The sequence below is a fragment of the Macrobrachium rosenbergii genome, chromosome 28, assembly GCF_040412425.1.
Source record: "Macrobrachium rosenbergii isolate ZJJX-2024 chromosome 28, ASM4041242v1, whole genome shotgun sequence".
NCBI lineage: Eukaryota > Metazoa > Arthropoda > Malacostraca > Decapoda > Palaemonidae > Macrobrachium > Macrobrachium rosenbergii.
This window is the reverse complement of record NC_089768.1, coordinates 15,648,147-15,668,972: the sequence shown is the minus strand read 5'-3', so window position 1 is coordinate 15,668,972 and position 20,826 is coordinate 15,648,147. Positions and strand designations below refer to the sequence as shown.

At 37.3% G+C, this 20,826-nt stretch overlaps 2 protein-coding genes across 2 annotated transcripts; one reads left to right on the top strand and one right to left on the bottom strand.

Moving 5' to 3' along the window:
* Positions 1-1,772: 1,772 nt before the first annotated feature.
* Positions 1,773-9,072, top strand: RpS16 (ribosomal protein S16). The gene is made up of 5 exons (XM_067130190.1): positions 1,773-1,874; positions 1,994-2,047; positions 7,988-8,119; positions 8,551-8,665; positions 8,883-9,072. The coding sequence occupies exons 2-5, from the start codon at positions 1,994-1,996 to the stop codon at positions 9,026-9,028; spliced, it is 447 nt and encodes a 148-aa protein (XP_066986291.1). The 5' UTR covers positions 1,773-1,874; the 3' UTR covers positions 9,029-9,072.
* A 3,474-nt stretch (positions 9,073-12,546) lies between these two features.
* On the bottom strand, positions 12,547-20,093 carry RpS23 (ribosomal protein S23). The gene is made up of 4 exons (XM_067130192.1): positions 19,960-20,093; positions 13,550-13,709; positions 12,852-13,036; positions 12,547-12,664 (listed from the first exon to the last, which is right to left on the bottom strand). The coding sequence occupies exons 1-4, from the start codon at positions 19,961-19,963 to the stop codon at positions 12,582-12,584; spliced, it is 432 nt and encodes a 143-aa protein (XP_066986293.1). The 5' UTR covers positions 19,964-20,093; the 3' UTR covers positions 12,547-12,581.
* Between the last annotated feature and the right edge of the window lie 733 nt (positions 20,094-20,826).

The following is a 20,826-nucleotide window of genomic DNA, read 5'->3' as shown; positions in this document are numbered from 1 at the left end:
AGCAAGGGCCATGCAAAATTTCATGTAATTCTCTTGATATTCGTGATACAATAGGACGCACGCAATACGATAAAATTGTGAGTATCCATGCTCTTCCTAGAGCAGATATTTATAATATATACTAACAGCAAATTATTTGCAAGTCTAAAAAATTACTTGCGAATAAACTTGATGATTGTGTGCATGTGTTCATTTTCGTTCTTTGTTTCTTGCATGTGAAGGAATCCTGTCGTTGAGAGATAACTGAAAGTTTTACGTTTTTAGGAGAAAAAGTCTACTCATTTCACAAGTAAAATATTTTCACAACGCATATGACTTTTACTACAGTTTTTATAGAAAATATTTGGAGTTGACTGCGTCCTTTTATTCATTTTAACAATTATTCACCGTAGACCCATACTCCACAGAATTTGTTTATTTTGGAAATTACAATTGATTGATGTACAGTACATGGGATTACCGATGAGCTATACTAGGCTAATGTGTGGCGAGATAAAAATGTAATACTTCCTAAATATGGAGGAGAGTCTAGGTACTTCTCGGCAAATATCCATCACACATTCACATCTGTTTAAAAATGGAGTTTGGAATTGCAAACCAATGAGAGAACTGTCGATGCGCTTTTGTTACTAGAGGGAGCTACGATACTAGAGAACATGCTTCGTCCCGAACGGATGTATGTTTGGTGCCACCGTACGACTTTTTAGCACCGCCTCTAGTTTTACCGTTCAGCAGCGTTGCGTTAAAAATATTCCTTCAAGACCTTTATATAAGTAGGACAATGTACACTTCTGATTTTTGCGAAAATGTTAATATATTCAAGACTTATCGATTTAAAAAACAAAGAGAAAAAATGTTCACCAAAGGGATAATTAAACAAATAATACAAGTTTGGAATTACTTTGTGGAGCATAAAATAAAGAAACATCAGTTATACCCCAGCCTGAGATATGAAATATAAGAAAGTCAATGCAAAATACACGTGAATTGAATAACCCTTTCTTTCTATAATTCAATTTAAAGGTAAGCTATCTAAAACAAATTTAATGGCGGCTGAATGTTTCAGGCTACTGCATAGTAAAAGTTTTTAAATTTTATAGTAATAATTTGTTTCATATTTGTATAGATGGAAAGTCAAATATCCAAATGAAGTCTAAAGAATCTAAAGAGTCTCTCTCTCTCTCTCTTACTTCTTTGATGATTGTATATGGTGATGAAACAATGAGATTATATGCCACCGTGTAACATAGGATCTGCTTTTATCCAAGAGACTACATTTCTTGATAACTTAATTCTCTGGGGGACATCAGTTTTGTCATATGTGCTTCTGTTCCCCAACATTCAATATCATTAATTTCTGTAGCCTCTTGCGCATAGACTTTTAAATTTCCTCAAGTAATTTATTGGTTGAAAATTCCCTCCCATGTTTCTAATGCCCTCTAAACTCCGACATCAACTGTCATTCACATACAGGACAGCCAAGGGGAAATTATCGAAAAACTATAACCTTGCCGTAGCCAATGGCTGAATTAGTCTAGTCTTTTAGCTCTTGAATAGCAATATAGGCTATTCGCAAATCTCGGAATATAATTGTTGTATAATATATAACAAGAATAATGTTGAAATGTGTCCGGCTCACCTGTCAATACCTAATTTTTAAAGTCTTTCTTGTAAAGAGCACACAGAGTAAGCATCACCCACAATATACAAAGATATATAATAGATATATAATAGATATATCTCGGAGACGATGCCTCTTTTGTAAAGTGCTGCCATCTATCAAGTAAAATGTCGACAATTTGTGAGCGGTCGGGCCTCGTGGGCGCTTGTCGACATGCTGATTTCCTTCACACTGAGACCATTGCCGAGTAGAGGTAACGCCGAAGGTCCATGAAAATATTGTTATTTGTGTCACTGTTTGGTAACGTAGCTGAACTCATGTAACGACCCTTGTCAAAAGGAAGGTTTCTAAGTCTTTTTTATTTAATTACAGATGTCTACAGCGACTAAAGAAGTCGTACCGTCGGTACAAGTGTTCGGCAGGAAGGTAAGGGGACTAGTGCTCGTGTTCATGGTGTTGCAGTCAAAGCAATGTTTATAGACAAAAAGCAATGTTTATAGACAAGTAGCTAGTTGAACTCCGAGGCATTTTAGGAAATACCGTAATTAATGCTTACCTGCAAGGTTGTAGATGGGCACCATGGTTATAGCCTCTCCTGGATTCCGTGTTTGGGTAGCGTTAGCCTGTGGTGCGTAAACCACTCTAGGGTAGGTCGAACTGATCCGCTACATTTGGGTATTTCTCTGTAAAGCCGACTGGGATGATATTGCCATTGCTTTATTCTGTTTATGTTTAAGACATTTACTGCCTCTTTGTATTTACATTCATCCTGTAGGGGCTGGTATTAAATACGGGGCCTAAATTGCACTTGTGTAACCTAGGTAGCGAACCAGAGGAGTGCGGTAGTAGTCTTGTGTTTTACATCTTAACTGTAAAGGATATGCTATATGGAAGTCGTCACGTTTAAATCAATGGCCTATAGCCTATTAGGCTAGAATATTGAGTTGTGTATTCAGACTTTGGTAGATTTAAGGGTAATTCTAAGCCGGCTGTCCGCGGTGAGCTAGACTATGGCAATTGACGTTTTCCTATGTTATTTTACTTCCTTTAGAGGAATTTAAAGTAATATTTTGTCGGCCGGCTGTAACTAGCTGTCATTGACCTTTGAAGACTACACGACTTGTATTACCTAACGTGGGGTAGGTCTAAGCCGGCATTCATGGCAAGCCCCCACCTCCATAGCTAATACAGCAAAATTGTAACCAGTAAACTCCCTAAAAATACCAACCTAACGTACCCTAGAGGTGTTTACTGGTTACAATTTTGCCATATTAGTTATGGAGGGAGGTGGGGCCTTGTTATGAATGCCGGCTTAGACCTACCCTCGTTAGGTACTTAAGTCGTGTAGTCTTCAAAGGTCAATTACAGCATATTTACAGCCGGCCGACAAAATATGACTTTAAATTCTTGTAAAGCAAGTAAAATAAGATAGCAAAACGCCAATTGCCACAGTCTAGCTCACCGCGGACAGCCGGCTTAGAATTACCGATTTAAGTAGTAGCTCCGCGGCGGAAATTTAGATTTAAGTAGTAGCTCTGTGGCGGCGATTTCCGGCTAACTTGACTTTTTCTAAATATTTTTGGTTGCTAATTATGGATTTATCTTTAATTTGGTCATTCTAAGCCGGCTGTCGGTGAGCTAGACTATGGCAATTGACGTTTTTCTATGTTATTTTACTTGCTTTACAAAAATTTAAAGTAATATTTTGTTGGCGGCTGTAACTAAGCTGTCATTGACCTTTGAAGACTACGCGACTTGAATTGCCTTGTGGGGTAGGTCTAAGCCAGCATTCATGGCAAGCCCCCACCCCTCCATAGCTAATACGGCAAAATTGTAACCAGTAAACACCCTAAAAATACCAACATAACGTACCCTAGAGGTGTTTACTGGGTATTATTTCATTTATGGACATTAATTGCTTTCAACATAAAATATAGGTTTTTCTGTTGTATTATGATGTGATTTACATGATTTTGAGGTTTATTTCCATCGCAAATGAATACTTATCCTTCCCCGGCAAATGATATACTGTATACAAAATTAATAAAATTACGACTTGTCAGAGACCCCCCCTCCCATAGCTAATACGTAATCAGTAAACAGTTTTGCCGGGAATGGGATAATTCTGACAAGTCGTGAATTTTATTAATTTTGTATACAGTATATCATTTGCCGGGAAATAAATTCCTGGAAAAAATCAAAATCATTCAAATCACATCATAATACAACAGAAAAACCTATATTTTATGTTGAAAGCAATTAATGTCCATAAGTGAAATAATACCGTTTACTGGTTACAATTTTGCCGTATTATCTATGGAGGTGGGGGGGCAGGCTTGCCGCGGAATGCTGGCTTAGACCTACCCTGCGTTAGGTAATTCAAGTCGTGTAGTCTTCAAAGGTCAATCACAGTTTTGTTACAACCGGGCGACAAAATATTACTTTAAATTATTGTAAAGCAAGTAAAATAACATAGAAAAACGCCAATTTCCACAGTCTAGCTCATCGCAGACAGCCGGCTTAGAATTACCTTTAATTTTTGTTGCACGAATGTAATTAACCTGTAATTAACCCCTGAAGTCCATCCAGCAAGGGGTTTCCATACTCGATCTTCACAAGACAGACCACGTGTATGTCTGTTTGGAATGGTTCATGTCACGTCTGGCAAGTGCAATAACTTGTTAATCTTTCTTGCACCATTGTAATTTAGAATTCCTTGAGCCCTTGCCTATTAGTTAGATGTACTAGATCTATTTTCCAGCACATTCATAAAATTTACTCATGGTTAGCCACAGTTGTGTCCCATGAGTAAATGAAGTGCAGCCTGTGCTGCTTGGTATACATATATTATCCAAACAGCTGGGAAAAGGGCTATGCTATATTATCAAAACTTTAGACTGTGTACACATCAAAGTACTATTGGTAATTTTTTTTTTTTTTTTTTTATACAATATACAGGCTGTACTATGTTTACCATGGTAGGTTATATAGGTTAGGGAGAGGTAAGCTTAGGATTTATATACCATGGTAGGTCATTTAATACCATGGTAGATCATTTAAGTTTCGGGAGACAAGGGTAGAATGCAATCCTGTATTTTACTAGACTGGTGCTGTTAGCCAGGTTACTTCCTCTCAAGGTGAGGTAAAATCTAGTTTGATACACTAGGGTACACCCTTCATTTCACTAGTTTTTATATTCCCCTCCCAAAAATCTGGTTTCCAGATGTGGTCTCATAATTAATTAAGGGGTAGGTGGTAACCAGGAAAAATAGGGGTTTGCCAGTAAAAATAAATAGAATAATATTATTAGACAATGTGTTAGAAGAGGGGAAAAAATTGGAAGCACCTCTTTGTATTTTTACTCCATAATCTAAGACTTCTGGTTATATACTGTTATTTCAGTGTCAAGCTGAACAATGCCAACAAAAGTGAATGTCAAATTTGGCCAAATTTCATTGAAAGCTATCAGGGGAAAACCCTATGCCAGCCCAACTGGTGTTTTTGCTTCTACTGGAGTGAAAACTAATGATGTTTATGTAGGACTCCTCTTCCTTTGTTTGTATGTCTACTGAATTGCATTATGATCCCCAGGTTGTTTGCCTGTGGACGGAAGGTTTACATGAAACAGGTTGCTGCTGTACAATACTGCTGGTTAGCATTTCATTGTGTGTGTGTGATTGTACAAATCCTTGGGTGGTGCCTATGGCCAGAACTTGAGATGTAAACAATCCCAGGATCATGCACTTGTATAAGGTTCATGTGCAGAATGTCAATCCACTAAGCTACTATGTATCTTGTAAGTTGGTACATGTTGATTCTTTGGACCCTCTGGTGGTGCCAGGGTTTTCAAGAACTTTGATGTGCACATGCAACAGAGGCTTCATGCATGTAAGGTCACAAATGATATTGATCATTATTCATTGTTATTATGAGGAGCAGCATACACATGAGCATATCTGCATGTTCTGCACATGAGCGCTTATCCAAGCTTCTGGTATGGTTTTGACCGATCCTGTGAAAGTCAGTGGTATTGTGGACCACAATTTTGAGCCGTTACAGTCAAATTCAATTTGTTATTCAGCAATCATTAGGTCTGATTGTCCTTAGTCCAAGAGCACTGCAGAGCATACTAAGGTGTGGCCTTCCCTGTTTGGGAGTGGATGCAACTCATGCTGTAGGGAATTTGTTTAGACCTAAAAATTCTTCAAAACCCCTTGGGATATAGTGGGAACAAGGGTGAACAAAACCATGGCCACACTTTCTCTGTCTAGTGTTGGGGAGGGTCCTCTCTTCTCAAATGCAGAAAAAGAACTTTGGCTTCCCATAGGAGCCTTTGTAGTCATTTCAGCCTTCCCCTATACTGTATATCTCATTTATGGGTATTATCTATGTTATCCTTTAAGACTTCTGAAAACTGTGGCAGAGGTGAAGGGGATGTTTGGGAAGAATTTGCTGAAAGGTTTGGACAACACTCTCCTGGATTTTAGTCTCCCTGGTGGCAAGTTCTGGCATCCTCATAGTGTCTTTGTGTCAACAAATGAGGGAAAGGTTTCCTTTCACCTCCATCCGATGACAAAGCTGGTCGGTGAGAAGTTGGTTCAACTGTCAAGAACAGTTTGGCGGGACATATTGGTCCATACTTTCTTGCTTTGGAAAGTTTTTTGAGGTTTTCATGAACTTGTATGATTGATCTACCTTTTCACCATGCAGGCAGGAGGCTTGTGATGATGTGCTCTTTGGTTAGTTCCAGACATTGGGCTGCTTTGGAAAATGCCTTCCAGCAGCCCCTGGGACATTGGTTATCTTTGCCTTTCCTTTGTCTGTCAGATTTACCAAGTGACCTACTGAGTGATTGTCACTCCAAGTCTTGAATAACCTTGTTAGTTACTTGCTGGTCCATGCCAAATGGTGTTGTAATTAGCTAGCTCTTCTGGTTGAGACCCCCCAGGAGTTTTTTTTTTTTTTTTTTTTTTTTTTTTTTTTTTCTCCACAGACAATAAGGCAGCTACCATGTACTATTGTGCACTAAAGTTTGTTCCCTCCACTGATTGAGAGAGTGAACATGAATCTGCTGACTATGAAACATGAAGCAACTGAACAAGGAACAGATGGGAGACCCAACAGATCTCGCGCCGTAAGAGCGTATGGGAACAGGAAGGAGTGGGAATCAGTCAAGCAGGTGTTTTTCTTGAGTTTGGAGTAAAGTTTCCATATTCTAATATCGTTAAAGAAAGTGATTGTAAAGTTTTTGATGTTGACGATACTGGGTTTTGAGTGCAAAATGTGCAGTTAAGGAAATATGCGAAGTAAATATGAGAATAAAAGTGCTTAGGAAGTCAGTATTCATGAATTAGTATTCCATAGATATGATATATATTTAGTTATAGTTTGTGATTGGGACAGCATCCATGTTGAAGGTGGACAGTATGGGTGATGACAGCCAAATGCTGGTTTCTAGACACTTAGAAATTATAGTTATACATAGTTTTTTTTTTTTCTTTCTTTCTTTTTTTTAATGCTAACACAAAATGAGAGATTCATATACATCACTTTCACCAATGTAACAGATACATATTCAGTTCAGAAAGAAGAAACAGAGATAAAGACAAAAAATTGATAGGAGAGTGTGTGTGTATGTGTGTGTCTGTTTCTGGGTAAGTGGTAGTCTAATAGACAACTAGCAAATTATTTTTGTGGGGCAGCAACAAAAATGCGATGTGAATCGAGTAATCATTTACCTATCCAATTGTTATTATTGTTAATGTAGAATGCCATGGTCATGAAAACTATTAATCCACAAACACTATTATGGTGTTGACACTTTAAATAAACATTCCAGTCTGTAACAAAGGTTTAAGGATGACACTACCCATACCTGTGGTAAGAGGTATACCTTTGGTAGCACATTTTACACTCAAACCCATATCATCAACAACAAAAACATTGCGACCACTTTCTTAACGATATTAGAATATGGAGACTTTATGCTCAAGAAAAGTACCTGTTCCCCACCCCTCCTTCCTGTTCCCATATGCCCTTAAGGTGCGTGGATTGGTGTTCACTGTGTGGATCAGCAGAGGGAATGGACTTTTGTGCACAAAAGTACCAGGTATTTGACTATTTTTAGCTAAAGTATAATTACAGAGTTTGTTGTTTGATGGCATTCGTTCCATTTTAGCATATATTGCAAGTTTTCGCGCACAGTCATTCCCTTTTACAGTATTAGGAGTAAGTGTTTTGAGTACCATTTTTCTGTGGAAGATTTCAATGGGTTTTTAAATGGGGACATACTGTATGAGGTTAAATGTGTCACTGTATATGATATTTGATAGTGTTGAGTACTGATGTTTTATTTACTATACTCAGAAAACTGCCACAGCTGTAGCTCATTGTAAGCGAGGAAATGGGTTACTAAAGGTAAATGGCCGTCCTCTTGAGCACATTGAACCCAGAACTCTCCAGTACAAGCTTATGGAGCCTGTCCTTCTCCTCGGTAAGGTAAGTATCTTGTGATTGCTACCCAGTGCTGTCAGTTACGACGTCTCCTGCAAGTTGATGTTTAATGCTGGGCATAATCTTTTAATCCATTCCCTTTTTTGTAATGATTAGAATTAATAGAAATTTTAATGGTTATATATTACATGCATTTCTCTGAATTTGTTACATATATATATTACAATGAGTTTCTCTGAATTTGTTATATTTGCTCTGTATATAATTTTTCTTAATTAGGCCAGTTTTTGTGCATATGCAGTAAGGGATGAGAAAAGATATAAATGGAAGAGTAATTATATTAGTGGCAAGGTGAATACATTTTATATACGTGTGCAGCTTTGTCAAATAACTTGAGCTTGTGCTATAAATGCCAATGGTGGCTAATAGTTGTGTTCTGCATGAAACTCATACACCAATTATTTTTTCTTTTCCAGGAGAGATTTTCCAATGTGTCCATAAGAGTGCGTGTAAAGGGTGGTGGACACACATCCCAGATTTATGCCATTCGTCAAGCTATTTCAAAATCTCTTGTAGCTTACTATCAGAAGTGTAAGTAGTTTTATTCCTAGTTGTTATGCTCAGTAATGTATATTGTTATGTTGGTTATGAAATGCAGTAGTTTTTGTTACTAGCATTACATAATCAAGTGAAGTTCATCGTATAGATTATATTAATGTTTTCAGTTAAATATTTGTGGTGTTACTTATATACCTTAAACAGATTTCAGTTAGATATTTATGTGGTGTTACTTATTTACCTTAAACAGATGTAGATGAAGCCTCCAAGAAGGAGATCAAGAAAATCCTGATTGATTATGACAGATCCTTGCTGGTTGCTGATCCAAGAAGATGTGAACCCAAGAAGTTTGGTGGTCCGGGTGCTCGCGCTCGTTACCAAAAATCATACCGTTAAAGCGTTTGTATGGATTGCTTTTTCAATTATATCTGAAAAGGCTTTTTTTAATTTGATTTTACCTCTAGTCTATAAAATGTGTGTTGTACTTGATCTGTAGGGATCTTCAACAAAGCCTAAGGAGGAGTTAGTTAAAAAAAAATCTTTATTCAAGATGGTTTCTATGCAGCTAAGTGAATGAAGAAAGGGGGATGGAAAATAAACCCTGCTTAGCCAGGTTAGCTACATTACTACTGTAGGCTTGATTAGAAATGTATCTGCAACCACGAGTTGGAAAAATGGAATGCTATGGGGTAAAGGCCTCAAGAGCGACAACTGATCTATAAAAATTCTTACTTGGGTATTCTTAGTATTAATATATTAAAACCCATTAGTAATGGTTGGGATGATCATTCCATAATTTGGTTCAAGCTAGAACTAAGCACTCTAGAAAACTGGTCAATATAGAATCTCACAGGGGAAAAACAAGAGCAGTACTGCATTTGAAATGAGATTTAATGGCTCAAAATTTATCATCCAACCATTGAAGACAATTTGGATCTCGGAGGCAAAGTATTAAAATTTAATGATTCTGGTGAATTTTGTAGCTTTTCATTTTTGGAGTGATACACAGGCAACTTATCTACATTTTTTACCAAAGTTGTAATTTGTTCATTAAGAACTAATTGTATTTAAGAATAAACCCTTTGACCCAGCCCTATGAATGTTAATGTTATGGTTAAATTCTTATTAATGATTCAAAACACTGGAATTACATTGTAATGCGTTCTTAAGGACAATATACCATAATTCCAAGAGTATTTAGAAAAATTGCTCAAGTAAAAGGGCCAGTTCATCTCACTTAGACCAGGTTGCTTTATCAATCATCATCCTCAATTTTATAAATTCCTTGATCCAGCATTAATACTTGTAAGTCAAGAGTCAAACATTTACCTTGTTTCAAACACTTAGGATAGTTCCAAAGAGCTGTAATAGTGCACCAGGGTTGCATATACAGTATATATTTAGGAAGGCAATGTGGAAAATGCAGATTATGATCCAAGTCAATTAGACACAACAGTAAATATTTATACTATAAAAACCTGACCTAACAATAGTCACAATACTTGTATTGTTTAAGCCAAATAGCAAATACAAATCATAGTATTTGAATAAATCGAAGCAACGTTTTTGGGTAACTGGGCCATGCATATAACTTTAGCACTTCCATACCAGGACCTTAGTGAGCACCAGGTCAGCTGGTAGTATTTAAATTAGGGCTCCCAGCTCATAGTATTGTAAAAAGAGTTTAAAAGGTGTAACGGGAGGAAAACCTTGTCATTGCACTATAAAACAAATGTTAGGAGGTGAAATGGAGGTCCAGTAAAAGGAGTGATGGGCTGCAGCTAGGAGTCATAGAGAGGCTGCAATGAACCTTGGTAATGAACTCCTACAGTGCACTTATAGCTTTATGTCCTGTGGGGGCCATAATATAAATTAGTTCCCTTCCTTAGCACACAACTGCCAAGACTTGGTTTAAAATTAATAAAGATACATTGCTAGCATGACATGTGTAACTGCTCAACTTACATCAAGCCTCATTACAAAATTGCTTTTAGACAGGACATCACCAAGATGGAATAGAAATGTTAAATTTTAGTTCTGTGGGCAATTTCATTATCACAATGTAATTTCCATCCCTGGCTGGAAAAGCTGAATGCTACGAGCTAAAGTGTCCCAATAAGAAAGCAGCCCAGTCCACAACAGAAAAATAGACTGACATAAAAATGCAATATAAAAAAAATGGAAATAAATGAAGTCTCAACCATCATTTCTAACCCCCAAAAAATAGAAATATATACAGGAAGTCTCAACCATCATTTCTAACCCATTTCAATGTATGGGAGGGGGCCCTGTACTGTTATTGAATAATTTTCTGTTCTGAATACTAAATAAATTTGCATTATTCATAACTAACAAACCTGCAGTCTCAACAGAAGGGAAATATCTCTAGTGCCAGCTGGAGTCTGGTCTAAAAGTTTCAAGGGGTTGGCTTGAGGTGGGCAGTGTGTCAAGACTGGAGGCTTGTTATTTATGAAAAATACAAATCGATTTAAAAATTTGTCATACATAGAACAAAACTTTGTTCTTTACATATGGGAGACTAACTCTTGGAAGGAGGATAGCAAAGCCTCGGAACCAACTGCAGGTTCAGCTCACCTGGGCTCGCTTCCTGGCCAAAGAGGGACATAGGAAGGAGTCATATGTCTATAAACTCAAGTAAAAGGTTACTTGCCAGCCAGACATCTGGGTTAAGAGACAATATGGGATTCCCGTTACATTGTGGCTTGTATTGAAAGAAAGAATTCAACTGCCAGAGACAACAGAACTAGTGTATATTAACCACCATTCTCCTTTTCGTAATTTCCTCTTTCCTGTTGTAAGAGAGAGGAATGGACTTGCTTCCAAATATTTTTATTGTGTATGAACAATCAAATAAAACTAATGGAAAGGGGTTCTACACTAACCTGTATTGACTAGTTCCAGTGCATGATAGCTAACTTTTCTCCACTCCCCGCCAGTAGATCTGAGAAAAAGAGGAAGACGACCAAACCACTCACTCTCACTTTCAAAACCAATATCTTAGGAAGATACAAACTGTTCTGCTAGGGGTACTGCCCGAGTCAGAAAACTTGAGCTGCCACCACCAGACCTGTGGGCAACGTCCCACAGTTAGTAGGATGTGAGCCATGTACTGGCCTTTAAGAACCCTTGAGTTGACAGGTTCTTTTTGAATGCAATGGAAGGGCCTCAACCCCTAACATCATGCTCTTGCATGCACCAGATTGGCATCTGGATTTGAAGCAGCAGAATAAGCTTGTTTAAATAATTCTCAGCTGGTATTAAAAAAATTCTTCCACAGCCTGTTAACTCATCTGGGTTATCACCAACAAAATCTGAAAGTGAAGGGATGGAGAAAGGCTCAAATCTGTCATGGTGAGCAGAGGGATTTTGAGTCTTGGCCATGAATTCCAGGACAAACTCAAAGGCTAGACCCCATCCCCTATAAGTTTGTCAAAAGAAAGTCTGTGCAGTTCACATACTTCTCTTGGAAGAGGCTAAGGCTAACAGGAACACCGTCTTGAGAGTCAAATTCCTGTCTGAAGCAGCTCTCAGGGGTTCATACGGATGGTGTGAGACTTACCAGTGTTAGGTTCCAATTATAAGGTTTAAGATCTCTCAGGGAACAGGACTGTTCAAAACTCGAGGAGCATAGAAATCTCCTATGAAGATAGGTTAACATCTTTCATACATGGAACCAAACCTAGGGCAGCCCTATATCCCTTGATTGCTGATACTGAAAGAAGTTTCTCCTTCCAACTTGAGAGAAAACCCCCTCGAAACAAAAGTTGACACCAATCACAGCAAACAACCCACTTTCCCCGTTACATGGCTGCAGATCTCCTAAGGTACAACACAATCTACTAACTCCAGTTATTTCATAAAATTGTAACTTTCTGGATTAAATAAAAAGCTGCTTTTTCACCAATTCTTTATTAGAAGGCTGTAAAGTTTATGATCTTGGCCTCTCCTTCTTCTCCTTGTACAGTGCAAGCAGCGAAACATTAGCCACCTTTACAACCTTGAACCTAATACCTGAAAAAATTAATAATGGGCCATTAGTGTTCAAATAAAAAAAATAGCATTATAATATGAAGTGCCAAATATAATTCACTAGTCATCGCAAATACTTCATCAAACAAATTAACATTAGTATGAAATTAATGTGTTAAAAGTAAACAAACTAAGCAATTGCCAAGTTACAAGTGGAAACACTACCCACCTGGGATATCACCCACAGCATGACCTTTACGACCAAATCCTGCCACTAACACTTCATCGTTCTCTTCAATGTAATTTAAGCAACCATCCCGAGGTACGAAGGCAGAAATCTTCTTGCCATTTTTAATAAGCTGAACTCTTACACACTTACGAATGGCAGAGTTGGGCTGTTTGGCTTCAATGCCACTGAAATACATAAAAAAAAAAAAATCAGATTAGTTACAGGCAACTCTTGAAAAGTATGTGATAATTTTTCTTCAGCAATATGCATGTAATATTTCAAGTGCCTAAGAGCAAGCAAAATATTTGTTACAGTACAGTACAATACTATGGTTTGGCAAAAACTTACTACACCCGACGTGGTATATGGTGACATTTTCAGTGATGTAAGCATATCAAAAATTGTTTTTGGCTATCAAGATGTTAAACTAATAAAATATTTGATATGGAGTTCAGGTTTGTGGGTGCATCATAACTGCCCGCAAACACTAATGTACTGTAACTGATTTGTCATCATTAACATAACTAATGCAAGATGAAATAGTCTGAGCACACAATCTCAATATACATCACTTGATGAAAATTTAAAGATCAACATATGGATCTTTAATGCAATTAAGATTATAGCATCACTTATAGAACTTTGGCCTTATTTAATGTAACAAAATCAGCTTACTGAAAAAATTACACTGTACTTACATCTTTTCCAAAACTATGCCCTTAGCATGTGAAGCACCACCAAAGGGATTGGCCTTCCAGCGAGTGCCCAAGTGAGCTTTTTTATAATCCTTGTCATGCCACCTCTGGTCTCTTCTGTGGTTTACATGCTTACGAGCAGTGCGGAGTCCTCGAGGCTTACCTGCAAATCAAGATGCCGTAACATTAATAGTATGTTATAGTATAAGTTAAAATCACAAAATTATATATATAGCAGGGCAAATGTACAAATGGAAAACATGGAAAGTTTCTTTCACAATGAAGTTCACCTGACCACCTACTTCAATCATGACTAGAAGCCAACATACTTTAAAAAATGAGAAGTGTTGGTAGTGAGCTGTTCCAGGGACACAATATATTTGAATATGTTACTATTGTGTGCCCTACTAACTTCGATCTTTTACTCCTTACAACTGAACTGTGTACATTTTTTTTGGGGGGGGAGGGGGGAGGTGGGGGCATTAACCAAAATTTCCAACTTTATTTTTTTCTAATTTAATGTTATTATAGTTCCATTTTTTGTATTTTGCCTCTGAACCAATCATGTCCACTATTGTGAAACAAAAAGTCATAATTCATTCAAACATTGAACAAGCTAACAAATTACAGTAATGAACACAGTAATGAATCACCTTTTGACTGACTTTCTAGTAAATACTGTTATGAAAAAATCCAGGTTTATTCAAAACCTTACTCACAATATGAAAATAAGGTAAATTGAGAAAAACAGTAGCTATCAGGTACAATCCACTTTATTTTTTTAACCAGTGAAAACTTTCTAGGATGTAAAGAAAAAAGTAGAACAGAAAGGAAAGGAGTTTTGGATAAACTGTTGTATACCATATTGAAATGCTGGTCTTCCTTCAGGCCCTCAGTTACATGTTACTGCTTCTCAACCAAAGCATATGAATTGATGAGGAATGACCGCTTTACAATCCAGCACATTCCAGCTTGGCTAGAGATTACACTAAGCTAAAGCAACTGGTCCATGGCTATGAATGACAGGTTAGGGATGAGACATGTACTTGGATGGTGGCCAGGACTGATGGATTGGTGTGCAAGAGAGTAAAAGGGTATGCCTCAAAATTGGTGCACTAAACTTACAGAAAGAACTAACTAGGAAACACATTTTTCTTGGTTAGTTTACTAGTGCAACATTTTTCTTGGTTAATTAGCAAGTGTATGGGGCAAGGCCAAATCAGGAGATATGCTTTCTATCAAAAAATGGTTCAGAAAAGTTCCTCAGAATCTCCTAAAATGTTGCAAAATGTCAATAAGTGTCAGATACATTACCAACGGTTTTTTTTTTTAAACAACCCAAAATACTGAAAATGTAAATACACATGGGATCACTTTCCAATTGATTTTTTTTCCCATACTGAACCAACAACAAGCATGGGCTGACCTGGTTATGCCATAAATCTTTTTAACAAATAGTTATGTGCTTTGACAATTATCAACATGCATAGTAAGTATTCAGATGACCAATTCAACTCCAAAAAATTAAAGAATGGCTGGATAAATGCATTGCAAGTCATAGCAGTTATTTTGAGCCATTCAATAGTTTTGAGAAATTAAATATTTATCATAATATTTGCATAGTTTAAAGAATTTCATCAGCATTTACACCAAAATGGTCTACTTGGTGACTTGTAGCACAACAAAACTGAACAGGCTGCTCTCATGCCCGCAATTCAGATACTCAAAAGCTTTGAGTAACTTCTGGCAACAGTAAATATAACCAGAATATTTTCACTTTTGTGGTTTTGGGTAGAGTATGAAAAAGTAGTACTGTTACTTTATTTTACTAATTTTCTGGGGGGGGGGGGGTTTCCAAGGGAGCAGACCATGGCCCAGTAACTACATTTATTGTACTAAGGTAGGAACAATGGCTTGGATAGTTTCGAGCTAACCATGGAAAAAAACAAGACTAAACCACATATTGGAATGGTGGCATGCAAATTTGCAGAACAATTGGTAAGAGACCTTCAGGGTCTCCTTAGTGGGCATAGGGCAAGCAAGCTTACGTAATGTTAGGAACAAGTGATTAGTAAAGTTACATGCAAAGTGGGGAAGACAAAACAAGTGCATGTGTTTGAATGACCACAGATATATTCCATCCTGCCCTGCCCATATTCAATCCAGTCTAGTTTTGATTGCATGACATTTTTTCTTTTTAATACCTCCACCATTCAAAATGTCTTTTGGGAGGACCAAAGCACATTTAAAGTAGTCACTTATGCTATGGATAACTTTCTTTTATGTAATTTCCTATGCTGGTTTTCATCTAATACTGAACAATAAGGTATCTTTAACTAAAGCATGAAAAACAAAATTACATGTCTGCAATTGGATATCTTTAAATATGAAACCAAAATTATGTTTGGAATGTATTGAAATACGCATGACATATTATGTACATCTAGTGCATCTTTCTAGGGAACATAAACCAGAACATTTTTCATGGGCATATTACTCAGCACAAGCTAGAATTAGCCAATAAAACTTGATAGCTGGCTGAATGGGGAGGAACCAACTCTACTAATCTACTATCATAAAGCACATTTTTCTTTGGCATCATGAACTAACTACATAGGGTGGTTGAGGTGGGATGATGATGATGAACAGAAGTTCTACTTGTACATTTATTAACTTTACTAAAGTCTATTTTGGGATGATTCAACAGCCAACACGGCCCCCCACCCACTTGGGAAATGAGGTGAAGTTGAATCAAAATACAGCATCTCTGCTGGCATCCAAAGGTTATCTGGCAACCTGGGTAATTTTTATCTTTTATATAGTCATCGATACCTCAAGGAATGAAAAGGGCATGACATTTGAATCTCAATGGTTAAATATTGGTCCACTATGGACTTGGAAAGCAGTCATAACTGTTCAGGCTATGGTAAAACTTTACAGTAGTTGCGTGGCCTGGTTCGCACCAGTCGCCAACTTGAGACAGGTTACCGCCTTTTAGGGGGGGGGGTCCAAACCCCGCCCCGCCGTTCAGGGCATTTCGCCCTGAGTTAGGTTAGGTAGGTAAGACATTTGAATCTCAATGGTTAAATATTAGTTCCATATGAACTTGGGAAGCAGTCATAACTATAAACTGTTCACGCTACAGTAGAACTTTACAACAGTTGCATGGCCTGGTTCCCGCCAGTTGCCGGCCCAGATAAGTTACTGCCTTTTTAGGAGGTGTCCAGGGGTTCGAAGGCCCCCCCCTCCCAGGTCAGGGCATGTTGCCCCAAGTTAGGTCTATTAATGTATGAAGACCCTGTCCTGTTGATGATTGGCAGGAATCAGGCCGCGCAACTTTCGTAAGTTTTACCCACGCTACTTCCAATGGAAATCATGAACTCCCATGACTATGATGCTTGTCCACATCAGACTACTGAGGGATGGAATTTGCATGTCATCACAATCATGTGGGGTTATTTTTGATCTGTAAACTGCTCCAGCTAATTCCACTAGAAATCATCATAAAGTTACATAATTCCAAGCATCCTTCAAGCAGCACATTTAACAATGGAATCCAACTTGTTAGAAGTTACGGTGAATGTAAAGGAAAGATATCTATTAATTGAATTTCTTGACTGGTGAATATAGAAAATGGTGCATACAATGCAGCACACGTGAGATAATTTAAGAATTTACCGAGCTAATGAGAAATATACCATGTACTGTTTACATTATTGCTTTCATCCCCAAGGGGCTGGTACTAAACAAGAGCTCAAAGTGGATCGTCCACCATGTTTAGTATCAGCTCCCCAGAGAATAAAATAACAAAGGAAATTTGGTTAACTTCTCAAATTATATCATCTGTACTGCATTAGGGTAAACGCTCAGGACGTGAGACACTGTGACATTCCTCCGCTATTTGGACACTTCTAGAAAATGCATTCGAATGCGCCCCCATCAGCATTAGTGAGACTTGTGCCCCCTCTACATAGCACGCCGAGACCTTTACGTTCCTATCAAAGTAACAGTTTTCTCCTAAATTACGAAATAATGGTATATTTCCAATTGAACAGAGGTTTGTTAAGATTTAGCCATGCGCAGTGCTAACTTACTGGCCATGACGCTCTCAAAACTTTTACTTAAAACACTTTTAAAAGTGGACAAGTGACGCCAGCTCGATATTTGCAGTCACTTGTGTAAACAAACTACCCATTTCCTGTGTTAAATCTGCAAAATATTTGTACCCATAGATGCTGAAACGCTTCCTTGACATCAGTGGTAAATGATGGCGCACTTCGGGGCTTGGACGGGGAACTCTAGCAAATTTTTGGGATGCCAGAGCGCTAGATATTTAAATAACTAAGTAGCGGACACCAGAATAAGGTTATAAATTGAGTAAATGTATTACGTGTTCATTATAATTTACTTGAAAATATTTGTTGCTGGAGAAAACCGGATTCCTTAGACAAATTTCAACGCTTTTGCTGTGAACATTATGTAGCTATAATTTTCGCATTTTCCATTTTTATTTATTTATTAATTATATTACATACAGTGTAATATATGTATCACTTACAGTGTAAGTTTTGTCAAATATAATGGTGTTTTAACTTCGTTTTAAAGTAATAATTTTAGATTTAAAACCCTTATTTCAGTCCTGTATTTTGACATCATGGCATCTTGACTCTCATACCAGTTCTAGATAAATTGTCACACTCAACTTTCTTGCATTTTTGCCAGTGGTGACACTCATATATACACATTACATGTCTCAGAAATATACATAGTAATATGGACTTAAATAAATGAAAAGTCCTAACAACAAAATACATTTCTATCGTAAACAGTTCACTAATGCGTCGTATGCTCTCGGATGTTTGTGGCAGCCAGATGTACAATAAGGCTGGAAAATTGTTTCCGCCACAGCATCGCTACTTTGATGAAGTAAAGAACTGTTAACAAACATTCTCAGGTATTTTAAGTGGTATTTTGAGCGAATTAAGAACAAAATGTGCATAATTACAATCAAATAAGCACTGTGGAGCTTCAGTTGTTTTGTCAGTAAGGATAAAACCATGGATTAAAGGTAAAAATGCATTCAATACAACCACATGACAGACAGGAATTCCATGTCTCATATTTTCACTAGTATAGGCAACAAAATGTTGTTTTAAAGTGCCGACTACAACTAACATCTTGAGTAATATCTATAAACATTACATATATATATGCAATTAGTGTCAGTACACCATTCAATGAGAGCTGGGAAGGAAGTGTCCAATTGCCACTAATTTTTGTCTCAGTATCTGGGGGGATGCCATATTGGATTCCAAATTGCCTTCTACACCTATTTTAAGGAGACTTCACATGCTTATTTTAGTTCATATGGCAGTTCCCTATCGTTCATTTTGTTAATGAAGCATCGATCTTTTGAAAGGTTAAATATTTTTTTATTTCTCCAATTAAATAGAGTGAGAAGTGAAAATTCTGCCACCCATGTCTCAACCCCATACCCTATATAAACCATTATCTATATTGTTTGGTCACAAAATTACACAATAAACACCTCCACACGGCCCTTTCCTTTACATATATATAAGTTACCAAGGCCTAACAATTTCATGCATTCTGGTTGAAAAATAAATGCTCAACCTGGGAATCCACTAAATGAACTTTTACGCTACTACTCAACTAGACTAGTCAACGAACTGACCAATTAAGGAACGGGTGCCCTACACTAAGCTAGTTTACCTTCAAGCTAGGCTATTCTATATTTTCCCTCTGATATGAACAGGACTTAAACAGTTTGACTAGAATTAGGTCAAGCTGGCCTAAGCTACTCTCATACCAACTCGCTGGTGCCGGGCAAAGGGATAAATAAGCTAACGAACCTACTGGACTATTCTGGGGGTACAACCGAATGAGCAGTTGCTTCTTTGATGAATGAAACTTTCGGGAAAAACCACCTCAACCGAGCAAAGATGCTTAACACAGTATTACATCTGTACAAAAATGACTAACAGGCCTAAACGGTAGCTCAGCGGCGGCGACGGCGCGGACCTACTATGTAGTTCTACCGTCTAAAACTTTACACCTTCAGCCAGCCGCACACAAACTCAACCCATTCAAAATGTATGCAAATATACTTTCGGCCGGTGAGTTAAGCAAACGAAATGAGTAATTTGACTAACACTAGATTCACTAGGGCTTAGGATTCCCGTGATAGGAGCGGTAATGTCCTGCCTTGAGGAACACGTGAGACAGAGAGGATGTCATGAACACAGTTGCTACTGTAATAAACAGTAGATAATAAGGACACAAACCAACTAAAACGTACGCGTTATATCAATATTAAAATGCAAACCATTTGTGACATCCAGAATTTTAATCAGAAGACAGGAAAGCGTTCAAATGACGAAGTACATTCTTACCCATCTTGGTGATCTGGTTGTTGTTGAGTGAAAGAACAGCGTTCGCCAGCAAACGTGTGACGGTGTTGGTGAGGGTTTATATCATCAGTACGATTTAGCTATAAATATTAAACATTAACTAAACAGAATTATATTTAAGCCTTTTTAATGAAAAATTATCACAATATTTTACGAATTTATTATAATTATCTTCCTCGTAAAATGGTTAAATAAGGGGTTTGCAGTATTATTGACAATCATATGATTGTTTTTATTAAGATTGCAGCTCGTCAGAAGAGTTTAGCGGCTAATAGTTTGTGATAGCTCGCAGGACTTTGTAATACGTTTTACCTACATTTTATCATCTGATTATTATAATCACTGTGCGTAAAAGTGATTAAAATTTTCACATATTTTCGCCAAGTAACTGGCATTTTATACATGACATGTGTTTATATTTAGATAATATTTAGTAATTTAGGGGGATGAAGGGAGTTTTTTTCACGTAATATAACAGCGATCTATGGTATTAAAAGGCTCATGAAATAAAAACTAACCCTGGAAAACCAAGAAAGAATATATGAAAGCGTTTTTATCAGTTTTAGGGAGGGCCTGTAATTACCTTCTTTAATTACCATAACTATGCTATCACAAGACTAGATGGGGGTCAATTAGATTGTTTACTGAAGAAATTTCATGCTTAAGTATCTAAGCAGCCAGATTAATCATGAATAAATCCTAATGGGATAGGGTTCACCCCAACTTATTGACCCTCATCGGTTATTTATTTATTAACGTAAGCATTGTTTGTGACATATGTTTTGACGTAAATCAAGATAAAAATAAAAAAACTTAAAAGACCTCGTGCAATACATCACCGAATACATA